Genomic DNA, 24,790 nt, shown 5'->3' with positions numbered 1-24,790 from the left:
AGTAGTTCGTGCCCTCAAGTTCTACTTGCAGGCAACTAAAGATTTTCGCCAAACTTCTTCCCTGTTTGTCGTTTATTCTGGACAGAGGAGAGGTCAAAAAGCTTCCGCTACCTCTCTCTCCTTTTGGCTTCGTAGCATAATACGTTTAGCCTATGAGACTGCTGGACAGCAGCCTCCTGAAAGAATTACAGCTCACTCCACTAGAGCTGTGGCTTCCACTTGGGCCTTTAAGAATGAGGCCTCTGTTGAACAGATTTGCAAGGCTGCAACTTGGTCTTCGCTTCATACTTTTTCCAAATTTTACAAATTTGACACTTTTGCTTCTTCGGAGGCTATTTTTGGGAGAAAGGTTCTTCAGGCAGTGGTTCCTTCTGTATAATGAGCCTGCCTATCCCTCCCGTCATCCGTGTACTTTTGCTTTGGTATTGGTATCCCAGAAGTAATGATGACCCGTGGACTGATCACACATAACAGAAGAAAACATAATTTATGCTTACCTGATAAATTCCTTTCTTCTGTTGTGTGATCAGTCCACGGCCCGCCCTGTTTTAAGGCAGGTAAAGATCTTTTAAATTATACTCCAGTCACCACTTCACCCTTGGTTACTCCTTTCTCGTTGATTCTTGGTCGAATGACTGGGACTGACGTAGAGGGGAGGAGCTATATGCAGCTCTGCTGGGTGAATCCTCTTGCATTTCCTGTTGGGGAGGAGTTATATCCCAGAAGTAATGATGACCCGTGGACTGATCACACAACAGAAGAAAGGAATTTATCAGGTAAGCATAAATTATGTTTTTTCTCAAATTGTATTTTTCAGTATTTGAGTGCTGTCTAAGTCTGTTTAACATGTCTGAGCCTACAGATAAACGTTGCTCTATGTGTTTAGTAGCCATGGTGGAACCCCCTTTACATTTGTGTTTTAAGTGTGCTAATGTATCTATGCATTTTAAAGATCACGGTGTTTCACTTAAAAATGTAGCCCAAGAGGATTCTTTAACAGAAGGTAACTAGGATAACCCACCTTCCTCTCCCCATGTGTCGACACCAGTTACGCCCGCGCAAGCGATGCCTAGTACCTCTAGCGCATTGACCCCTATTACATTACAACAATTAGCAGCAGTCATGGATAATTCCCTTGCGGCATTTTTATCCAAACTGCCAGTTTTTCATAAAAAGCGTGATAGCTCGGTTTTAAGAACAGAGTATGAGCAATCAGAAGCTTTGGAGGGTTTATCTGTTGTACCCTCACAACACTCTGAAGTCTCGGTGAGGGATGTGCTGTCCGAGGGAGAAATTTCTGATACAGGAAAGGTTTCTCAGCGGCAGAATTAGATTCCTTAGCGTTTAAATTTAAGCTGGAACACCTCCGCGTGCTGCTTAAGGATGTATTAGCTACGCTAGATGATTGCGACCCCATGGTGGTCCCAGAGAAATTGTGTAAAATGGACAAATACCTAGAAGTCCCTGTATACACTGATGAGTTTCCGATCCCGAAGAGGGTGCAGATATTGTGGATAGGGAGTGGGAGAGACCAGGTGTACCCTTTGTTCCCCCCCCCCTATCTTTAAGAAAATGTTCCCCATAACTGATCCCAGGCGGGACGCATGGCAGACAGTCCCTAAGGTAGAGGGGGCAGTTTCAACACTAGCCAAGCGCACAACCATACCAATTGAAGACAGTTGTGCTTTCAAAGATCCTATGGATAAAAAATTAGAAGGTTTACTAAAGAAAATATTTGTTCCACAAGGTTTCCTTCTCCAACCTATTGCCTGCATTATTCCTGTGACTACTGCAGCGGCTTTCTAGTTTGAGGCGCTGGAGGAGTCGCTCCAGACGGAGACCTCTTATGACGAAATTATGGATAGAATTAAGGCTCTAAAGCTGGCTAATTATTTTATAACAGATGCTGCTTTGCAATTAGCTAAGTTAGCGGCGAAAAATTCTGGTTTTGCCATCATGGCACGCAGAGCGCTCTGGCTTAAATCATGGTCGGCCGATGTGTCGTCTAAGACTAAGTTACGGAATATCCCTTTCAAGGGAAAGACCCTTTTCGGGCCCGAATTGAAAGAGATTATTTCGGATATCACTGGGGGAAAGGGCCATGCCCTCCCGCAAGATAGGCCTTTCAAGGCTAAAAACAAGGCTAATTTTCGTTCCTTTCGCAACTTCAGGAGCGGTCCTGCTTCAACCTCTGCGACCACAAAGCAAGAGGGTAACTCTCCACAGCCCAAGGCAACCTGGAAGCCTTTGCAGGGCTGGAACAAGGGTAAACAGGCCAAGAAGCCTGCAGCTGCTACTAAGACAGCATGAAGGGGTAGCCCCCGATCCGGGACCGGATCTGGTAGGGGGCAGACTCTCTCTTTGCTCAGGCTTGGGCAAGAGATGTTCCCGATCCCTGGGCATTAGAGATAGTTGCTCAGGGATATCTTCTAGAATTCAAGGACTCTCCTCCAAGGGGAAGGTTCCACATTTCTCGTGTGTCTACAGACCAGACAAAGAAAGAGGCGTTCTTACGCTGTGTAGAAGATCTAATTAAGATGGGAGTGATATGTCCAGTTCCAATTACAGAACAAGGACTGGGTTTTTACTCAAACCTGTTTGTGGTTCCCAAAAAGGAAGGAACTTTTAGACCAATCCTGGATCTAAAAATTCTAAACAAATTCCTCAGAGTTCCATCCTTCAAGATGGAGACCATTCGGACAATCTTACCGATGATCCAGGAAGGTCAATATATGACTACCGTGGATCTAAAGGATGCGTACCTTCATATTGCTATGCACAATGATCACCATCAGTTCCTAAGGTTCGCTTTTTTGGACAAGCATTACCAGTTCGTGGCCCTTCCCTTCGGGTTGGCCACCGCTCCCAGAATTTTCACAAAGGTGCTAGGGTCCCTTCTAGCGGTACTAAGACCGCTGGGCATTGCAGTAGCACCCTATCTGGACGACATCTTAATACAGGCGTCGTCTTTTCCCAGAGCCAAGGCTCATACGGATATTGTTCTGGCCTTTCTAAGGTCTCACAGGTGGAAGGTGAACACCGAAAAAAGTTCTCTGTCCCCGCTCACAAGGGTTCCCTTCCTGGGAACATTAATAGACTCGGTAGAAATGAAAATATTTCTGACGGAGGTCAGAAGGTTAAAGCTTCTAAGCACTTGCCGTGCTCTTCATTCCATTCCTCGGCCATCTGTAGCTCAGTGCATGGAGGTAATCGGATTAATGGTAGCAGCAATGGACGCAGTCCCTTTTGCTCGAATTCATCTCAGGCCACTGCAATTGTGCATGCTCAAACAGTGGAATGGGGATTATGCCGATTTGTCTCCTCAAATCCAACTGGACCAGAAAACCAGAGATTCTCTTCTCTGGTGGTTGTCTAAGGATCACCTGTCTCAGGGAATGTGCTTCCGCAGACCGGAGTAGATCATCGTAACGACCGACGCCAGTCTGTTAGGCTGGGGCGCGGTCTGGGTTTCCTTGAAAGCTCAGGGCCTATGGTCTCGGGAAGAGTCTCTTCTCCCGATAAACATTTTGGAGCTGAGAGCGATATTCAATACGCTCCAGGCTTGGCCTCAGCTAGCGGCGGCCAAGTTCATCAGATTTCAGTCGGACAACATCACGACTGTAGCATACATCAATCATCAGGGAGGAACAAAGAGTTCCTTAGCGATGAAGGAAGTAACCAAGATCATCAAATGGGCGGAGGATCACTCCTGCCATCTATCTGCAATTCACATCCCAGGAGTAGACAACTGGGAAGCGGATTTCCTAAGTCGTCAGACTTTTCACCCGGGGGAGTGGGAACTCCACCCGGAGGTATTTGCTCAGCTTTGGGTCATTCCAGAGTTGTATCTGATGGCGTCCAGTCAGAACACCAAACTTCCTCTTTACGGATCCAGGTCCAGGGACCCAAAGGCGGCATTGATAGATGCTCTAGTAGCGCCTTGGTCCTTCAATCTGGCCTATGTCTTTCCACCGTTTCCCCTTCTCCCTCGGCTGGTAGCCAGAATCAAACAGGAGAAGGCCTCGGTAATTCTGATAGCGCCTGCGTGGCCACGCAGGACTTGGTATGCAGACCTAGCGGACATGTCATTTGTTCCACCATGGACACTGCCAATGAGGCAGGACCTTCTAATACAGGGTCCATTCAAGCATCCAAATCTAGTTTCTCTGCAGCTGACTGCTTGGAGATTGAACGCTTAATTCTATCCAAGCGTGGGTTCTCTGAATCAGTCATAGATACTCTGATCCAAGCTAGAAAACCTGTCACCAGGAAAATTTACCATAAGATATGGCGTAAATATCTTTGTTGGTGTGAGTCCAAGGGTTACTCGTGGAGTAAGATTAGGATTCCAAGGATATTGTCTTTTCTCCAAGAAGGATTGGAGAAAGGTTTATCAGCTAGTTCCTTAAAGGGGCAGATATCCGCTCTGTCTATCCTTTTACATAAGCGTCTGGCAGAAGTACCAGATGTTGAAGCGTTTGCACAGGCGTTAGTTAGAATCAAGCCTGTCTATAAACCTGTGGCTCCTCCATGGAGTCTAAATTTAGTTCTTTCAGTTCTTCAAGGGGTTCCGTTTGAACCTTTGCATTCCATAGATATTAAGTTATTATCTTGGAAAGTTTTGTTTTTGGTAGCTATATCTTCTGCTCGAAGAGTTTCAGAATTGTCTGCTTTGCAGTGTAATTCACCCTATCTGGTGTTCCATGCAGATAAGGCAGTTTTGCGTACCAAACCTGGTTTTCTTCCTAAAGTTGTTTCTAATAAGAACATTAACCAGGAAATCATTGTTCCTTCCCTATGTCCTAATCCAGCTTCTAAGAAGGAACGACTTTTACACAATCTTGATGTGGTTTGTGCTTTGAAATTCTTTTTGCAAGCAACTAAGGATTTCAGACAAACATCTTTCTTGTTTGTTATCTATTCTGGTAAGAGGAGAGGTCAGAAAGCGACGGCTACCTCTCTTTCCTTTTGGCTAAAAAGCATCATCCGTTTGGCCTATGAGACTGCTGGCCAGCAGCCTCCTGAAAGAATTACTGCTCATTCTACCAGAGCAGTGGCTTCCACATGGGCTTTCAAAAATGAGGCTTCTGTTGAACAGATTTGTAAGGCAGCGACTTGGTCTTTACTGCATACTTTTGCCAAATTTTACAAATTCGATACTTTTGCTTCTTCGGAGGCTATTTTTGGGAGAGAGGTTTTGCAAGCAGTGGTGCCTTCCGTTTAGGTTACCTGTCTTGTTCCCTCCCTTCATCCGTGTCCTAAAGCTTTGGTATTGGTATCCCACAAGTAAGGATGAATCTGTGGACTGGGTACACCTTGCAAGAGAAAACAGAATTTATGCTTACCTGATAAATTACTTTCTCTTGCGGTGTATCCAGTCCACGGCCCGCCCTGGCAATTAAGTCAGGTTAAAATTTATTGTTTAAACTACAGTCACCACTGCACCCTATGGTTTCTCCGTTTTCTCCTAACCGTCGGTCGAATGACTGGGGGGCGGAGCCAGATGGGGAGCTATATGGACAGCTCTGCTGTGTGTTCTCTTTGCCACTTCCTGTAGGGAATGAGAATATCCCATAAGTAAGGATGAATCCTTGGACTGGATACACCGCAAGAGAAAGTAATTTATCAGGTAAGCATAAATTCTGTTTTCTACCCTGGCTAAGCGTACAACTATACCTATTGAGGACTGTTGTGCTTTCAAATATCCTATGGATAAAAAATTAGAGGGTCTTCTAAAGAAAATATTTATTCATCAGTGTTTTCTTCTGCAACCTATAGCGTGCATTGTTCCTGTAAATACTGCAGCTGCTTTTTGGTTCGAGGCTCTGGAAGAGGCTCTTTAGGTTGAGACCCCATTAGATGATATTCTGGATAGAATTAGGGCTCTCAAGCTAGCTAATTCTTTCATTACAGATGCCGCTTTTCAACTGGCTAAATTTGCGGCAAAAAATTCAGGTTTTGCCATTTTAGCGTGTAGAGCGTTATGGCTTAAGTCCTGGTCGGCTGACGTGTCATCAAAATCTAAGCTTTTAGCCATCCCTTTCAAGGTAAGACCCTATTCGGGCCTGAACTGAAAGAGATCATTTCAGACATCACTGGAGGGAAAGGCCATGCCCTTCCTCAGGAGAAGACAAGATGAGGACCAAACAAATTAATTTTCGTTCCTTTCAAAACTTCAAAGGTGGTCCCTCTTCCTCCTCCCCTGTTGCAAAGCAGGAGGGGAATTTTGCTCAATCCAAGTCAGTCTGGAGACCTAACCAGACTTGGAACAAGGGTAAACAGGCCAAGAAGCCCGCTGCTGCTACCAAGACAGCATGAAGGGGCAGCCCCCAATCCGGGACCGGATCTAGTAGGGGGCAGACTTTCTCTCTTTGCTCAGGCTTGGGCAAGAGACGTTCAGGACTCCTGGGCTTTAGAAATTGTGACCCAGGGGTTTCTTCTAGACTTCAAAGATTCTCCTCCAAGGGGGAGATTTCATCTTTCTTGTTTGTGTGTAAGCCAGACAAAAAGAGAGGCGTTCTTACGCTGTGTAGAAGAGCTATATACCATGGGAGTAATCGGCCCAGTTCCAAAAACAGAACAGGGGCAGGGGTTTTACTCCAATCTGTTTGTGGTTCCCAAAAAAGAGGGAACCTTCAGACCAATTTTAGATCTCAAGATCCTAAACAAATTCCTCAGAGTCCCATCCTTCAAGATGGAGACCATTCGGACTATTTTACCAATGATCCAGGAGGGTCAACATATGACCACCGTGGATTTAAAGCATGCGTATCTGCACATCCCTATCCACAAAGATCATCACCAGTTTCTCAAGTTCGCCTTTCTGGGCAAGCATTACCAGTTTGTGGCTCTTCCCTTCGGGTTGGCCACAGCTCCCAGAATTTTCAAAAAGGTGCTAGGGTCCCTTTTGGCGGTTCTAAGGCCGCTGGGCATAGCAGTGGCGCCTTATCTGGACGATATCTTAATTCAGGCGTCGACTTACCAACTAGCCAAATCTCACACGGACATCGTGTTGGCTTTTCTAAGATCTCACGGGTGGAAGGTGAACGTAAAAAAGAGTTCACTTATCCCTCTCACAAGAGTTCCATTCCTGGGAACTCTGATAAATTCGGTGGACATGAAAAATTTTCTGACGGAGGTCAGGAAATCAAAGCTTCTAACCACCTGCCGAGCTCTTCATTACATTCCTCGGCCGTCAGTGGCTCAGTCTATGGAGGTAATCGAACTAATGGTAGCGGCAATGGACATAGTTCCGTATGCTCGCTTGCATCTCAGACCACTGCAACTATGCATGCTCAAACAGTGGAATGGGGATTATGCAGATTTATCTCCTCAACTGCATCTGGACCAGGAGACCAAAGATTCTCTTCTCTTTTGGTTGTTTACATCGAAGTTATTAATCAGGAAATTATTGTTCCTTCATTTTGTCCTAATCCTTCGGCTAAGAGGAAGCGTCTATTCCATGGATGTGGTCTGTGCCCTGTAGTTTTAATTGCAGGCGACTACAGAATTTCATCAATCATCTTCAGTATTTTTGGCTGAAGAGTTTCATCCGTTTTGCATATGAGACTGCTGGACGGCAGCCTCCTGAGAGATTTACGTCTCATTTTACTAGGGCTGTGGCTTCCTTATGAGCATTTAAATATGATGCTTCTGTTGAACAGTTTTGCAAGGCTGCGACTTGGTCGTTTTATTCTTATTTTCTCCAAATTTTACAAGTTTGATACTTTTGCCTCGTCCGAGGCTGTTTTTGGGAGAAAGGTTCTTCAAGCAGTGGTGCCTTCTGTTTAGGTTCCTGTCTTGTCCCTCCCTTTCATCCGTGTCCTATAGCTTTAGTATTGTATACCATAAGTAAGGATGAAATCCGTGGACTCGTCATATCTTGTAAAAGAAAAGGAAATTTATGCTTACCTGATAAATTTATTTCTTTTACGATATGACGAGTCCACGGCCCACCCTGTCATTTTCTAGGACAGGTCTTTAGTTTTGGTAAACTTCAGTCACCGCTGCTCTTTGGATTTTCCTTTCACTTCCTAACTTCGGTCGAATGACTGGACGGGGAGGGAAGGGAGGAGCTATATATACAGCTCTGCTGTGGAGCTCTTTGCCTCCTCCTCCTGCTGACCTGGAGGCGATATCCCATAAGTAAGGATGAAATCCGTGGACTCGTCATATCGTAAAAGAAATAAATTTATCAGGTAAGCATAAATTTCCTTTTTTACCTCTGTGATTACCGTGTATCTAAGCCTCTGCAGACTGCTCCTTATCTCAGTTATATTAATATACTTTTTACCTCTGTGATTACCTTGTATCTAAGCCTTTGCAAACTGCTCCTTATCTCAGTTATATTAGTATACTTTTTACCTCTGTGATTACCTTGTATCTAAGCCTCTGCAGACTTTCCCCTTATATCTCTCTCTCTCTCTCTCTCTCTCTCTCTCTCTCTCTCTCTTTCTCTCTCTCTCTCTTCCTCTCTCTCTCTCTCTTCCTCTCCCTCTCTCTCTCTCTCTCTCTCTTCCTCCCTCTCTCTCTCTCTCTCTCTCTCTCTCTCTCTCTCTCTTCCTCTCTCTCTCTCTCTTCCTCTCTCTCTCTCTCTCTCTCTCTCTCTCTCTCTTCCTCTCTCTTCCTCTCTCTCTCTCTCTCTCTCTCTCTCTCTCTCTCTTCCTCTCTCTCTCTCTCTCTCTCTCTCCCTCTCTCTCTCTCTCTTCCTCTCTCTTCCTCTCTCTCTCTCTCTCTCTCCCTCTCTCTCTCTCTCTTCCTCTCTCTTCTTATTTTTCTATAATACCCACTTCCATTGATTTATTCAGTGTGTACTTAATCTCCTTTTATTTTTTTGCACTAGATTGAGATTTTTTTATATAAGTTTCTGTGTCATTTAGTTGTGTTTTGATTTAATCACCATAATAGCTCTTATCCATAATAATGGTGGCCCGCCTTTATCTGCCCCCTTCAGGACAATTTCCTCATTCTTTTTTAGCCTTTTTAAAGCCACGCACTCTTAGTTAAAATTAGTTCCCTTTACACATTGACCCTTTTCACGTCTCTTAGTGAGTTTTCTCTTTGCTGTATTAATTTTAATTTTTTTATCTCATTCTCTACCAAATTCATAAAAGTACACTATTGATACTGTGATTATTTAAGCTAGGGTTAAAAGGAGCTTTTCTTTCTGAGACCTAATTCCTGCAAAGTTAATACATTTTTATTTAATTGGTTATTCACATTAGTATTTTGTTCTTTTTCATTACTGCTAAACCATACTTTAAGTTTTATATTCTGGTAAAGTCTCTATAAATCCTTAGCCAACTCAAAAAAATCAGTCCCCTGATAAGGGCAGAAAGTTAGTCCCTTGTTTAGTAAACTGAGTTCATCATGTGTAAGGGTATAACCTGATATATTTACCACCGTTCCCTGGATATCGATTATTTCTTTGTCCCCCTGCATTGCGATTTCCTCGCTTGTTCTTGTTGCAGTGCTGTAGTTGACGATTTTTTGGCTGTGATGTTTGCGGCCTCCCCGGCGATTTCACTCTCGCCGCCGCTCAGCTCCAAAGGGGAAGATGTTGCACCTTCTGATGACGTATCTGATACGTTTGAACCACTTCCATCACGTGGTTGGTTGTTCCTCCTCTGGTTAGCTCTTCACCGTGCTCCCAATCTGGGAGCTGATCGGTAACCTTGGTTACTATAACGCCACTTATAGACTCTTCCCTGTCTATAATCTTCTTCATCCCTTTGGAACTTTGTCCTCTTGGTTTCCTTAATAACTTTTTGCACAGCCAAAATTTTATCGTTGATCCTTTTTTACAAGTTTTTAAACTCGTCGGGTGTTAAAGCCGTAAGTAACTCAAGCTTGATGCTTTTTTAAGCTATTCGCTTGTATCTCCATCTCTTTAAGTAAAGATTTGACGGTGCAAACCATCAGGTCAAATGAACACTTATTTATGATCGCCTCGAATTTGTCACAGTAATCCTTATTTCTTTCATGTAATTAGCAAGAGTCCATGAGCTAGTGACGTATGGGATATACATTCCTACCAGGAGGGACAAAGTTTCCCAAACCTCAAAATGCCTATAAATACACCCCTCACCACACCCACAAATCAGTTTTACAAACTTTGCCTCCTATGGAGGTGGTGAAGTAAGTTTGTGCTAGATTCTACGTTGATATGCGCTCCGCAGCAGGTTGGAGCCCGGTTTTCCTCTCAGCGTGCAGTGAATGTCAGAGGGATGTGAGGAGAGTATTGCCTATTTTGAATTCAATGATCTCCTTCTACGGGGTCTATTTCATAGGTTCTCTTTTATCTCTTACCTCCCTTTTCAGATCGACGATATACTCTTATATATACCATTACCTCTACTGATTTTAGTTTCAGTACTGGTTTGGCTTTCTCCAACATGTAGATGAGTGTCCTGGGGTAAGTAAGTCTTATTTTCTGTGACACTCTAAGCTATGGTTGGGCACTTTTTAATAAAGTTCTAAATATATGTATTCAAACATTTATTTGCCTTGACTCAGGATGTTCAACGTTCCTTATTTTCAGACAGTCAGTTTCATATTTAGGATAATGCATATGAATAAATCAATTTTTTCTTACCTTAAAATTTGACTTTTTCCCTGTGGGCTGTTAGGCTCGCGGGGGCTGAAAATGCTTCATTTTATTGCGTCATTCTTGGCGCTGACTTTTTTGGCGCAAAATTTTTTTTTGTTTCCGGCGTCATACGTGTCGCCGGAAGTTGCGTCATTTTTTGACGTTTTTTTGCGCCAAAAGTGTCGGCGTTCCGGATGTGGTGTCATTTTTGGCGCCAAAAGCATTTAGGCGCCAAATAATGTGGGCGTCTTTTTTTGGCGCTAAAAAAATATGGGCGTCACTATTGTCTCCACATTATTTAAGTCTCATTATTTATTGCTTCTGGTTGCTAGAAGCTTGTTCACTGGCATTTTTTTTTTCCCATTCCTGAAACTGTCATTTAAGGAATTTGATAAATTTTGCTTTATATGTTGTTTTTTTCTATTACATATTGCAAGATGTCCCACGTTGACACTGAGTCAGAAGATACTTCTGGAAAATAGCTGCCTGGTGCTGGAGCTACCAAAGCTAAGTGTATCTGCTGTAAACTTATGGTATCTGTTCCTCCAGCTGTTGTTTGTACTGATTGTCATGACAAACTTGTTAATGCAGATAATATTTCCTTTAGTACTGATACATTACCTGTTGCTGTTCCGTCAACATCTAATACTCAGAGTGTTCCTGATAACATAAGAGATTTTGTTTCTAAATCCATTAAGAAGGCTATGTCTTTTATTCCTCCTTCTAGTAAACGTAAAAAGTCTTTTAAAACTTCTCATTGTTCAGATGAATTTTTAAATGAACATCATCATTCTGATTCTGATAATGGTTCTTCTGGTTCAGAGGATTCTGTCTCAGAGGTTGATGCTGATAAATCTTCATATTTATTTAAAATGGAATTTATTCGTTCTTTACTTAAAGAAGTCCTAATTGCATTAGAAATTGAGGATTCTAGTCCTCTTGATATTAAATCTAAACGTTTAGATAAGGTATTTAAATCTCCTGTGGTTATTCCAGAAGTTTTTCCTGTTCCTAATGCTATTTCTGAAGTAATTTCCAGAGAATGGGATAAATTGGGCAATTAATTTACTCCTTCTAAACGTTTTAAACAATTATATCCTGTGCCGTCTGACAGATTAGAATTTTGGGACAAAATCCCTAAAGTCGATGGGGCTATTTCTACCCTTGCTAAATGTACTACTATTCCTACGTCGGATGGTACTTCGTTTAAAGATCCTTTAGATAGGAAAATTGAATTCTTTCTAAGAAAAGCTTATCTGTGTTCAGGTAATTTTCTTAGACCTGCTATATCATTGGCTGATGTTGCTGCAGCTTCAACTTTTTGGTTGGAGACTTTAGCGCAACAAGTAACAGATCATGATTCTCATAATATTATTATTCTTCTTCAGCATGCTAATAATTTTATCTGTGATGCCATCTTTGATATTATCAGAGTTGATGTCAGGTTTATGTCTCTAGCTATTCTAGCTAGAAGAGCTTTATGGCTTAAAACTTGGAATGCTGATATGGCTTCTAAATCAACTCTACTTTCCATTTCTTTCCAGGGTAACAAATTATTTGGTTCTCAGTTGGATTCTATTATCTCAACTGTTACTGGTGGGAAAGGAACTTTTTTACCACAGGATAAAAAATCTAAGGGTAAAAACAGGGCTAATAATCGTTTTCGTTCCTTTCCTTTCAACAAAGAACAAAAGCCTGATCCTTCATCCTCAGGAGCAGTTTCAGTTTGGAAACCATCTCCAGTCTGGAATAAATCCAAGCCTTCTAGAAAGGCAAAGCCTGCTTCTAAGTCCACATGAAGGTGCGGCGCTCATTCCAGCTCAGCTGGTAGGGGGCAGGTTACGTTTTTTCAAAGAAATTTGGATCAATTCTGTTCACAATCTTTGGATTCAGAACATTGTTTCAGAAGGGTACAGAATTGGTTTCAAGATGAGACCTCCTGCAAAGAGATTTTTTCTTTCCCGTGTCCCAGTAAATCCAGTGAAAGCTCAAGCATTTCTGAATTGTGTTTCAGATCTAGAGATGACTGGAGTAATTATGCCAGTTCCAGTTCTGGAACAGGGGATGGGGTTTTATTCAAATCTCTTCATTGTACCAAAGAAGGAGAATTCCTTCAGACCAGTTCTGGATCTAAAAATATTGAATCGTTATGTAAGGATACCAACATTCAAAATGGTAACTGTAAGGACTATCTTGCCTTTTGTTCAGCAAGGGCATTATATGTCTACAATAGATTTACAGGATGCATATCTGCATATTCCGATTCATCCAGATCATTATCAGTTCCTGAGATTCTCTTTTCTGGACAAGCATTACCAGTTTGTGGCTCTGCCGTTTGGCCTAGCTACAGCTCCAAGAATTTTTACAAAGGTTCTCGGTGCCCTTCTGTCTGTAATCAGAGAACAGGGTATTGTGGTATTTCCTTATTTGGACGATATCTTGGTACTTGCTCAGTCTTTACATTTAGCAGAATCTCATACGAATCGACTTGTGTTGTTTCTTCAAGATCATGGTTGGAGGATCAATTCACCAAAAAGTTAATTGATTCCTCAGACAAGGGTAACCTTTCTGGGTTTCCAGATAGATTCAGTGTCCATGACTCTGTCTTTAACAGACAAGAGACGTCTAAAATTGATTTCGGCTTGTCGAAACCTTCAGTCACAATCATTCCCTTCGGTAGCCTTATGCATGGAAATTCTAGGTCTTATGACTGCTGCATCGGACGCGATCCCCTTTGCTCGTTTTCACATGCGACCTCTTCAGCTCTGTATGCTGAATCAATGGTGCAAGGATTACACAAAGATAACTCAATTAATATCTTTAAAACCGATTGTACGACACTCTCTAACGTGGTGGACAGATCACCATCGTTTGATTCAGGGGGCTTCTTTTGTGCTTCCGACCTGGACTGTAATTTCAACAGATGCAAGTCTCACAGGTTGGGGAGCTGTGTGGGGATCTCTGACAGCACAAGGAGTTTGGGAATCTCAGGAGGTGAGATTACCGATCAATATTTTGGAACTCCGTGCAATTTTCAGAGCTCTTCAGTCTCTGCCTCTTCTGAAGAGGGAATCGTTCATTTGCTTTCAGACAGACAATGTCACAACTGTGGCATACATCAATCATCAAGGAGGGACTCACAGTCCTCTGGCTATGAAAGAAGTATCTCGAATTCTGGTTTGGGCGGAATCCAGCTCCTGTCTAATCTCTGCGGTTCATATCCCAGGTATAGACAATTGGGAAGCGGATTATCTCAGTCGCCAAACGTTGCATCCGGGCGAATGGTCTCTTCACCCAGAGGTATTTCTTCAGATTGTTAAAATGTGGGAGCTTCCAGAAATAGATCTGATGGCGTCTCATCTAAACAAGAAACTTCCCAGGTATCTGTCCAGATCCCGGGATCCTCAGGCGGAAGCAGTGGATGCATTATCACTTCCTTGGAAGTATCATCCTGCTTATATCTTTCCGCCTCTAGTTCTTCTTCCAAGAGTAATCTCCAAGATTCTGAAGGAATGCTCGTTTGTTCTGCTGGTAGCTCCGGCATGGCCTCACAGGTTTTGGTATGCGGATCTTGTCCGGATGGCCTCTTGCCATCCGTGGACTCTTCCGCTACGACCAGACCTTCTGTCGCAAGGTCCTTTTTTCCATCAGGATCTCAAATCCTTAAATTTAAAGGTATGGAGATTGAACGCTTGATTCTTGGTCAAAGAGGTTTCTCTGACTCTGTGATTAATACTATGTTACAGGCTCGTAAATCTGTATCCAGAGAGATATATTATAGAGTCTGGAAGACTTATATTTCTTGGTGTCTTTCTCATCATTTTTCTTGGCATTCTTTTAGAATTCCGAGAATTTTACAGTTTCTTCAGGATGGTTTAGATAAAGGTTTATCCGCAAGTTCTTTGAAAGGACAAATCTCTGCTCTTTCTGTTCTTTTTCACAGAAAGATTGCTAATCTTCCTGATATTCATTGTTTTGTACAAGCTTTGGTTCGTATAAAACCTGTCATTAAGTCAATTTCTCCTCCTTGGAGTTTGAATTTGGTTCTGGGGGCTCTTCAAGCTCCTCCGTTTGAACCTATGCATTCATTGGACATTAAATTACTTTCTTGGAAAGTTTTGTTCCTTTTGGCAATCTCTTCTGCCAGAAGAGTTTCTGAATTATCTGCTCTTTCTTGTGAGTCTCCTTTTCTGATTTTTCATCAGGATAAGGCAGTGTTGCGAACTTCTTTTGAATTTTTACCTAAAGTTGTGAATTCTAACAACATTAGTAGAGAAATTGTGGTTCCTTCATTATGTCCTAATCCTAAGAATTCTAAGGAGAAATCATTGCATTCTTTGGATGTTGTTAGAGCTTTGAAATATTATGTTGAAGCTACTAAGTCTTTCCGAAAGACTTCTAGTTTATTTGTTATCTTTTCCGGTTCTAGAAAAGGCCAGAAAGCTTCTGCCATTTCTTTGGCATGTTGGTTGAAATCTTTAATTCATCTTGCCTATGTTGAGTCGGGTAAAACTCCGCCTCAAAGGATTACAGCTCATTCTACTAGGTCAGTTTCTACTTCCTGGGCGTTTAGGAATGAAGCTTCGATTGATCAGATTTGCAAAGCAGCAACTTGGTCCTCTTTGCATACTTTTACTAAATTCTACCATTTTGATGTATTTTTTTCTTCTGAAGCAGTTTTTGGTAGAAAAGTACTTCAGGCAGCGGTTTCAGTTTGAATCTTCTGCTTATGTTTTTCATTAAACTTTATTTTGGGTGTGGATTATTTTCAGCAGGATTTGGCTGTCTTTATTTTATCCCTCCCTCTCTAGTGACTCTTGCGTGGAAAGATCCACATCTTGGGTAATCATTATCCCATACGTCACTAGCTCATGGGCTCTTGCTAATTACATGAAAGAAAACATAATTTATGTAAGAACTTACCTGATAAATTCATTTCTTTCATATTAGCAAGAGTCCATGAGGCCCGCCCTTTTTTTGGGGTGGTTATGATTTTTGTATAAAGCACAATTATTCCAATTCCTTATTTCTCCAACATAGGTGTGTCCGGTCCACGGCGTCATCCTTACTTGTGGGATATTCTCTTCCCCAACAGGAAATGGCAAAGAGCCCAGCAAAGCTGGTCACATGATCCCTCCTAGGCTCCGCCTTCCCTAGTCATTCTCTTTGCCGTTGCACAGGCAACATCTCCACGGAGATGGCTTAGAGTTTTTTGGTGTTTAAATGTAGTTTTTATTCTTCAATCAAGAGTTTATTTTAAAATAGTGCTGGTATGTACTATTTACTCTGAAACAGAAAAGAGATGGAGATTTCTGTTTGTAAGAGGAAAATGATTTTAGCAACCGTTACTAAAATCGATGGCTGTTTCCACACAGGACTGTTGAGAGGAATTAACTTCAGTTGGGGGAAACAGTGAGCAGACTTTTGCTGCTTGAGGTATGACACATTTCTAACAAGACTTGGTAATGCTGGAAGCTGTCATTTTCCCTATGGGATCCGGTAAGCCATTTTATTAAATAAGAATAAAGGGCTTCACAAGGGCTTTAAAGACTGGTAGACATTTTTCTGGGCTAAAACGATTGATTTATAAGCATTTTTAATAGTTTATAGCTTTGAGGAGTTATTTTATTCTTGGGAATTATGTTAAAGAAACGGCAGGCACTGTATTGGACACCTTTTTCACTGGGGGCCTTCTCTAATCATAGGCAGAGCCTCATTTTCGCGCCACTAATGCGCAGTTGTTTTTGGGAAGCAAGGCATGCAGATGCATGTGTGAGGAGCTCAGATACATAGAAAAAGCTTACTGAAGGCGTCATTTGGTATCGTATTCCCCTCTGGGCTTGGTTGGGTCTCAGCAAAGCAGATACCAGGGACTGTATAGGGGTTAAATATAAAAACGGCTCCGGTTCCGTTATTTTAAGAGTTAAAGCTTTCAAATTTGGTGTGCAATACTTTTAAGGCTTTAAGACACTGTGGTGAAATTTTGGTGAATTTTGAACAATTCCTTCATACTTTTTCACATATTCAGTAATAAAGTGTGTTCAGTTTAAAATTTAAAGTGACAGTAACGGTTTTATTTTAAAACGTTTTTTGTGCTTTGTTATCAAGTTTATGCCTGTTTAACATGTCTGAACTATCAGATAGACTATGTTCTGTATGTGAGGAAGCCAAGGTTCCTTCTCATTTAAATAGATGTGATGTATGTGACAAACAATTTAGAGAAAATGATGCCCAAGATGATTCCTCAAGTGAGGGGAGTAAGCATGGTACTGCATCATCCCCTCCTTCGTCTACGCCAGTCTTGCCCACACAGGAGGCCCCTAGTACATCTAGTGCGCCAATACTCCTTACTATGCAACAATTAACGGCTGTAATGGATAATTCTATCAAAAACATTTTAGCCAAAATGCCCACTTATCAGCGAAAGCGCGACTGCTCTGTTTTAGAAAATACTGAAGAGCATGAGGACGCTGATGATAATGGTTCTGACATGCCCCTACACCAGTCTGAGGGGGCCAGGGAGGTTTTGTCTGAGGGAGAAATTTCAGATTCAGGGAAAATTTCTCAACAAGCTGAACCTGATGTGATTACATTCAAATTTAAATTGGAACATCTCCGCGCTCTGCTTAAGGAGGTGTTGTCTACTCTGGATGATTGTGACAATTTGGTCATTCCAGAGAAATTATGTAAGATGGACAAGTTCCTAGAGGTCCCGGGGCCCCCCGAAGCTTTTCCTATACCCAAGCGGGTGGCGGACATTGTAAACAAAGAATGGGAAAGGCCCGGCATACCTTTTGTCCCTCCCCCTATATTTAAGAAATTGTTTCCTATGGTCGACCCCAGAAAGGACTTATGGCAGACAGTCCCCAAGGTCGAGGGGGCGGTTTCTACTCTAAACAAACACACTACTATCCCTATAGAAGATAGTTGTGCTTTCAAAGATCCTATGGATAAAAAATTAGAGGGTTTGCTTAAAAAGATGTTTGTTCAGCAAGGTTACCTTCTACAACCAATTTCATGCATTGTTCCTGTCACTACAGCAGCGTGTTTCTGGTTCGATGAACTAGAAAAGTCGCTCGATAAAGATTCTTCTTATGAGGAGATTATGGACAGAGTTCACGCTCTTAAATTGGCTAACTCTTTTACTTTAGACGCCACTTTGCAATTAGCTAGATTAGCGGAGAAAAATTCAGGGTTTGCTATTGTGGCGCGCAGAGCGCTTTGGCTAAAATCTTGGTCAGCGGATGCGTCTTCCAAGAACAAATTGCTTAACATACCTTTCAAAGGGAAAACGCTGTTTGGCCCTGACTTGAAAGAGATTATTTCAGATATCACTGGGGGTAAGGGCCACGCCCTTCCTCAGGATAGGTCTTTTAAGGCTAAAAATAAACCTAATTTTCGTCCCTTTCGCAGAAACGGACCAGCCTCAAGTGCTACATCCTCTAAGCAAGAGGGTAATACTTCTCAAACCAAGCCAGCCTGGAGGCCAATGCAAGGCTGGAACAAAGGTAAGCAGGCTAAGAAACCTGCCACTGCTACCAAGACAGCATGAGATGTTGGCCCCCGATCCGGGACCGGATCTGGTGGGGGGCAGACTTTCTCTCTTCGCTCAGGCTTGGGCAAGAGATGTTCTGGATCCTTGGGCGCTAGAAATAGTCTCCCAAGGTTATCTTCTGGAATTCAAGGAGCTACCCCCAAGGGGGAGGTTCCACAGGTTTTAATTGTCTTCAGACCACATAAAAAGACAGGCATTCTTACATTGTGTAGAAGACCTGTTAAAAATGGGAGTGATTCATCCGGTTCCATTAGGAGAACAAGGGATGGGATTCTACTCCAATCTGTTCATAGTTCCCAAAAAAGAGGGAACATTCAGACCAATCTTAGATCTCAAGATCCTAAACAAGTTTCTCAAGGTTCCATCGTTCAAAATGGAAACCATTCGAACAATTCTTCCTACCATCCAGGAAGGTCAATTCATGACCACGGTGGATTTAAAGGATGCGTATCTACATATTCCTATCCACAAGGAACATCATCGGTTCCTAAGGTTCGCCTTTCTGGACAAGCATTACCAGTTTGTGGCACTTCCATTCGGATTAGCCACTGCTCCAAGAATTTTCACAAAGGTACTAGGGTCCCTTCTAGCGGTGCTAAGACCAAGGGGCATTGCAGTAGTACCTTACTTGGACGACATACTGATTCAAGCGTCGTCTCTACCACAAGCAAAGGCTCATACGGACATTGTCCTGGCCTTTCTCAGATCTCACGGGTGGAAAGTGAACGTAGAAAAAAGTTCTCTATCTCCGTCAACAAGAGTTCCCTTCTTGGGAACAATAATAGACTCCTTAGAAATGAGGATTTTTCTGACAGAGGCCAGAAAATCAAAACTTCTAAGCTCTTGTCAAGTACTTCATTCTGTTCTTCTTCCTTCCATAGCGCAGTGCATGGAAGTAATAGGTTTGATGGTCGCGGCAATGGACATAGTTCCTTTTGGGCGAATTCATCTAAGACCATTACAACTGTGCATGCTCAGTCAGTGGAATGGGGATTATACAGACTTGTCTCCGACGATACAAGTAGATCAGAGGACCAGAGATTCACTCCGTTGGTGGCTGACCCTGGACAACCTGTCACAAGGGATGAGCTTCCGCAGACCAGAGTGGGTCATTGTCACGACCGACGCCAGTCTGGTGGGCTGGGGCGCGGTCTGGGAACCCCTGAAAGCTCAGGGTCTTTGGTCTCGGGAAGAATCTCTTCTCCCGATAAATATTCTGGAACTGAGAGCGATATTCAATGCTCTCAAGGCTTGGCCTCAGCTAGCAAAGGCCAAATTCATACGGTTTCAATCAGACAACATGACGACTGTTGTGTATATCAACCATCAGGGGGGAACAAGGAGTTCCCTGGCGATGGAAGAAGTGACCAAAATAATTCAATGGGCGGAGACTCACTCCTGCCACTTGTCTGCAATCCACATCCCAGGAGTGGAAAATTGGGAAGCGGATTTTCTGAGTCGTCAGACATTTCATCCGGGGGAGTGGGAACTCCATCCGGAAATCTTTGCCCAAATAATTCAATTGTGGGGCATTCCAGACATGGATCTGATGGCGTCTCGTCAGAACTTCAAGGTTCCTTGCTACGGGTCCAGATCCAGGGATCCCAAGGCGACTCTAGTGGATGCACTAGTAGCACCTTGGAGCTTCAACCTAGCTTATGTGTTCCCACCGTTTCCTCTCATTCCCAGGCTGGTAGCCAGGATCAAACAGGAGAGGGTATCGGTGATCTTGATAGCTCCTGCGTGGCCACGCAGGACTTGGTATGCAGATCTGGTGAATATGTCATCGGCTCCACCATGGAAGCTACCTTTGAGACAGGACCTTCTTGTTCAAGGTCCGTTCGAACATCCGAATCTGGCCTCACTCCAACTGACTGCTTGGAGATTGAACGCTTGATTTTATCAAAGCGAGGGTTCTCAGATTCTGTCATTGATACTCTTGTTCAGGCCAGAAAGCCTGTAACTAGAAAAATCTACCATAAAATATGGAAAAAATATATCTGTTGGTGTGAATCTAAAGGATTCCCATGGAACAAGATAAAAATTCCTAAGATTCTATCCTTTCTTCAAGAAGGTTTGGAGAAAGGATTATCTGCAAGTTCTTTGAAGGGACAGATTTCTGCTTTATCTGTTTTACTTCACAAAAAGCTGGCGGCTGTGCCAGATGTTCAAGCTTTTGTTCAGGCTCTGGTTAGAATCAAGCCTGTTTACAAACCTTTGACTCCTCCTTGGAGTCTCAATTTAGTTCTTTCAGTTCTTCAGGGGGTTCCGTTTGAACCCCTACATTCCGTTGATATCAAGTTATTATCTTGGAAAGTTTTGTTTTTGGTTGCAATTTCTTCTGCTAGAAGAGTTTCAGTGTTATCTGCTCTGCAGTGTTCTCCTCCTTATCTGGTGTTCCATGCAGATAAGGTGGTTTTGCGTACTAAACCTGGTTTTCTTCCGAAAGTTGTTTCTAACAAAAATATTAACCAGGAGATAGTCGTGCCTTCTTTGTGTACGAATCCAGTTTCAAAGAAGGAACGTTTGTTGCACAATTTGGATGTAGTTCGTGCTCTAAAATTCTATTTAGAGGCTACAAAGGATTTCAGACAAACATCTTCCTTGTTTGTTGTTTATTCTGGTAAAAGGAGAGGTCAAAAAGCAACTTCTACCTCTCTCTCTTTTTGGCTTAAAAGCATCATCAGATTGGCTTATGAGACTGCCGGACGGCAGCCTCCTGAAAGAATCACAGCTCATTCCACTAGGGCCGTGGCTTCCACATGGGCCTTCAAGAACGAGGCTTCTGTTGATCAGATATGTAAGGCAGCGACTTGGTCTTCACTGCACACTTTTACCAAATTTTACAAATTTGATACTTTTGCTTCTTCTGAGGCTATTTTTGGGAGAAAGGTTTTGCAAGCCGTGGTGCCTTCCATCTAGGTGACCTGATTTGCTCCCTCCCATCATCCGTGTCCTAAAGCTTTGGTATTGGTTCCCACAAGTAAGGATGACGCCGTGGACCGGACACACCTATGTTGGAGAAAACAGAATTTATGTTTACCTGATAAATTACTTTCTCCAACGGTGTGTCCGGTCCACGGCCCGCCCTGGTTTTTTAATCAGGTCTGATGATTTATTTTCTCTAACTACAGTCACCACGGTATCATATGATTTCTCCTATGCAAATATTCCTCCTTTACGTCGGTCGAATGACTGGGGAAGGCGGAGCCTAGGAGGGATCATGTGACCAGCTTTGCTGGGCTCTTTGCCATTTCCTGTTGGGGAAGAGAATATCCCACAAGTAAGGATGACGCCGTGGACCGGACACACCGTTGGAGAAAGTAATTTATCAGGTAAACATAAATTCTGTTTTTATATGCTTTTGCACTTTTTTATCACCCCACTTCTTGGCTATTCGTTAAACTGAATTGTGGGTGTGGTGAGGGGTGTATTTATAGGCATTTTGAGGTTTGGGAAACTTTGCCCCTCCTGGTAGGAATGTATATCCCATACGTCACTAGCTCATGGACTCTTGCTAATATTAAAGAAATGAATTTATCAGGTAAGTTCTTACATAAATTATGTTTTTCCCTAGTATATTTAGAAAAATGTTTCCAATAGACGCCACTACAGGGGACTTATGGCAGACGGTCCCTAAGGTGGAGGGAGCAGTTTCTACTTTAGCAAAGCGTACCACTATCCCGGTTGAGGACAGTTGTGCTTTTTCAGATCCAATGGATAAAAAATTGGAGGGTTACCTTAAGAAAATGTTTATTCAACAAGGTTTTATTTTACAGCCCCTTGCATGCATTGTGCCTGTCACTGCTGCGGCGGCATTCTGGTTTGAGGCCCTGGAAGAGACCATCCAGACAGCTCCATTGATTGAAATTATTGACAAGCTTAGAACGCTTAAGCTAGCTAACTCATTTGTTTCTGATGCCATTGTTCATTTGACTAAACTAACGGCTAAGAATTCTGGATTCGCCATCCAGGCGCGTAGGGCGCTATGGCTTAAATCCTGGTCAGCTGACGTGACTTCAAAGTCTAAATTACTCAACATTCCTTTCAAGGGGCAGACCTTATTCGGCCTGGCTTGAAGGAAATTATTGCTGACATTACTGGAGGTAAGGGTCATACCCTTCCTCAGGACAGGGCCAAATCAAAGGCCAAACAGTTTAATTTTCGTGCCTTTCGAAATTTCAAGGCAGGAGCAGCATCAACTTCCTCCGCTTCAAAACAAGAGGGAACTGTTGCACATTCCAGACAGGCCTGGAAACCTAACCAGTCCTGGAACAAGGGCAAGCAGGCCAGAAAGCCTGCTGCTGCCCCCAAGCCAGCATGAAGGAACGGCCCCCTATCCGGAAACGGATCTAGTGGGGGGCAGACTTTCTCTCTTCGCCCAGGCGTGGGCAAGAGATGTTCAGGATCCCTGAGCGTTGGAGATCATATCTCAGGGATATCTTCTGGACTTCAAAGCTTCTCCTCCACAAGGGAGATTTCATCTTTCAAGGTTATCAGCAAACCAGATAAAGAAAGAGGCATTCCTAAGCTGTGTGCAAGACCTCCTAGTAATGGGAGTGATCCATCCAGTTCCGCGGACAGAACAGGGACAGGGATTTTTTTCAAATCTGTTTGTGGTTCCCAAGAAAGAGGGAACCTTCAGACCAATCTTGGATCTAAAGATCTTAAACAAATTCCTCAGAGTTCCATCATTCAATACATGACCACAGTGGACTTAAAGGATGCCTACCTTCACATACTGATTCACAAAGATCATCATCGGTTCCTAAGGTTTGCCTTTCTAGACAGGCATTACCAATTTGTAGCTCTTCCCTTCGGGTTGGCCACTGCCCCGAGAATTTTTACAAAGGTTCTGGGCTCACTTCTGGCGGTTCTAAGACCGCGAGGCATAGCGGTGGCTCCGTATCTAGACGACATCCTGATACAGGCGTCAAGCTTTCAAATTGCCAAGTCTCATACAGAGATAGTTCTGGCATTTCTGAGGTCGCATGGGTGGAAAGTGAACGTGGAAAAGAGTTCTCTATCACCACTCACAAGAGTCTCCTTCCTAGGGACTCTTATAGATTCTGTAGAGATGAAAATTTACCTGACGGAGTCCAGGTTATCAAAACTTCTAAATGCTTGCCGTGTCCTTCATTCCATTCCACGCCCGTCAGTGGCTCAGTGCATGGAAGTAATCGGCTTAATGGTAGCGGCAATGGACATAGTGCCATTTGCGCGCCTGCATCTCATACCGCTGCAATTATGCATGCTAAGTCAGTGGAATGGGGATTACTCAGATTTGTCCCCTCTACTAAATCTGGATCAAGAGACCAGAGATTCTCTTCTCTGGTGGCTTTCTCGGGTCCATCTGTCCAAGGGTATGACCTTTCGCAGGCCAGATTGGACGATTGGTCAAAAAGCTTCGGCAACCTCTCTCTCCTTTTGACTTCGGAGCATAATACGCTTAGCCTATGAGACTGCTGGACAGCAGCCCCCTGAAAGGATTACAGCTCATTCTACTAGAGCTGTGGCTTCCACCTGGGCCTTTAAAAATGAGGCCTCTGTTGAACAGATTTGCAAGGCTGCGACTTGGTCTTCGCTTCACACCTTTTCAAAATTTTACAAATTTGACACTTTTGCTTCTTCGGAGGCTGTTTTTGGGAGAAAGGTTCTACAGGCAGTGGTTCCTTCCGTTTAAGTTACTGCCTTGTCCCTCCCATCATCAGTGTACTTTAGCTTTGGTATTGGTATCCCACAAGTAATGGATGATCAGTGGACTGGATACACTTAACAAGAGAAAACATAATTTATGCTTACCTGATAAATTTATTTCTCTTGTAGTGTATCCAGTCCACGGCCCGCCCTGTCCTTTTAAGGCAGGTCTAAATTTTAATTAAACTACAGTCACCTCGGCACCCTATGGTTTCTCCTTTCTCGTCTTGTTTCGGTCGAATGACTGGATATGGCAGTGAGGGGAGGAGCTATATAGCAGCTCTGCTGTGGGTGATCCTCTTGCAACTTCCTGTTGGGAAGGAGAATATCCCACAAGTAATGGATGATCCGTGGACTGGATACACTACAAGAGAAATAAATTTATTAGGTAAGCATAAATTATGTTTTTACTAAATATGCCATCTAAAAAGTATTTAATGTAATAACTAATATAGTATGTTCACAATTTTCTATGTTGCAGTTGAAATTTATGTAAAATATAACACAATTGTATCCGTCTGTCATAGGTTAAAAACAGTGTTTTTAATATTGTTACAAGTATACTTTAGGTGTAATTATGTTTTTATCACCACTAAATGGTGCTAGAAGTACTCACAGGGATTCCTGGCACGAAAAATGGTGTTTAAAAACAGAGAATTCATGTAACATGCAGCATGACTAAGGGGTTCTTTTATGTATTAAATAAAGAACTTTCTACTAAGAAAATAGGTGCTGGTGACTATTTGTATATATTGATATTAGGAGGGGTTTAGGCAGTATACCCCAGTCACTCGAGCTCTGTACAGTAATGCTGACCCAACACTTGGATTTGGAGCATCACTTTAAGGAGAGCTTAAAGGGACATTAAACCTCATTTTTTTTCTTTCAGGATTCAGATAGAGAATACCATTTTAAACAACTTTCTAATTTACTTCTATTATATAATTTGC

The 24,790-nt window shown here is 42.8% G+C and overlaps 1 protein-coding gene across 1 annotated transcript in view; it reads left to right on the top strand.

Annotated features, from left to right (window-relative positions):
* DNA2 (DNA replication helicase/nuclease 2) overlaps window positions 1-24,790 on the top strand; it is a 545,240-nt gene that overhangs the window by 278,813 nt on the left and 241,637 nt on the right. The window contains exon 15 of the mRNA XM_053691839.1: window positions 22,550-22,638. Within this exon, the coding sequence (XP_053547814.1) occupies window positions 22,550-22,638 (89 nt within the window). The remainder of the gene's footprint in view (window positions 1-22,549; window positions 22,639-24,790) is intronic.

This window comes from Bombina bombina, chromosome 9, assembly GCF_027579735.1.
Source record: "Bombina bombina isolate aBomBom1 chromosome 9, aBomBom1.pri, whole genome shotgun sequence".
NCBI lineage: Eukaryota > Metazoa > Chordata > Amphibia > Anura > Bombinatoridae > Bombina > Bombina bombina.
The sequence above is the reverse complement of the archived record's forward strand: the minus strand, read 5'-3'. Positions and strand labels throughout refer to the sequence as shown.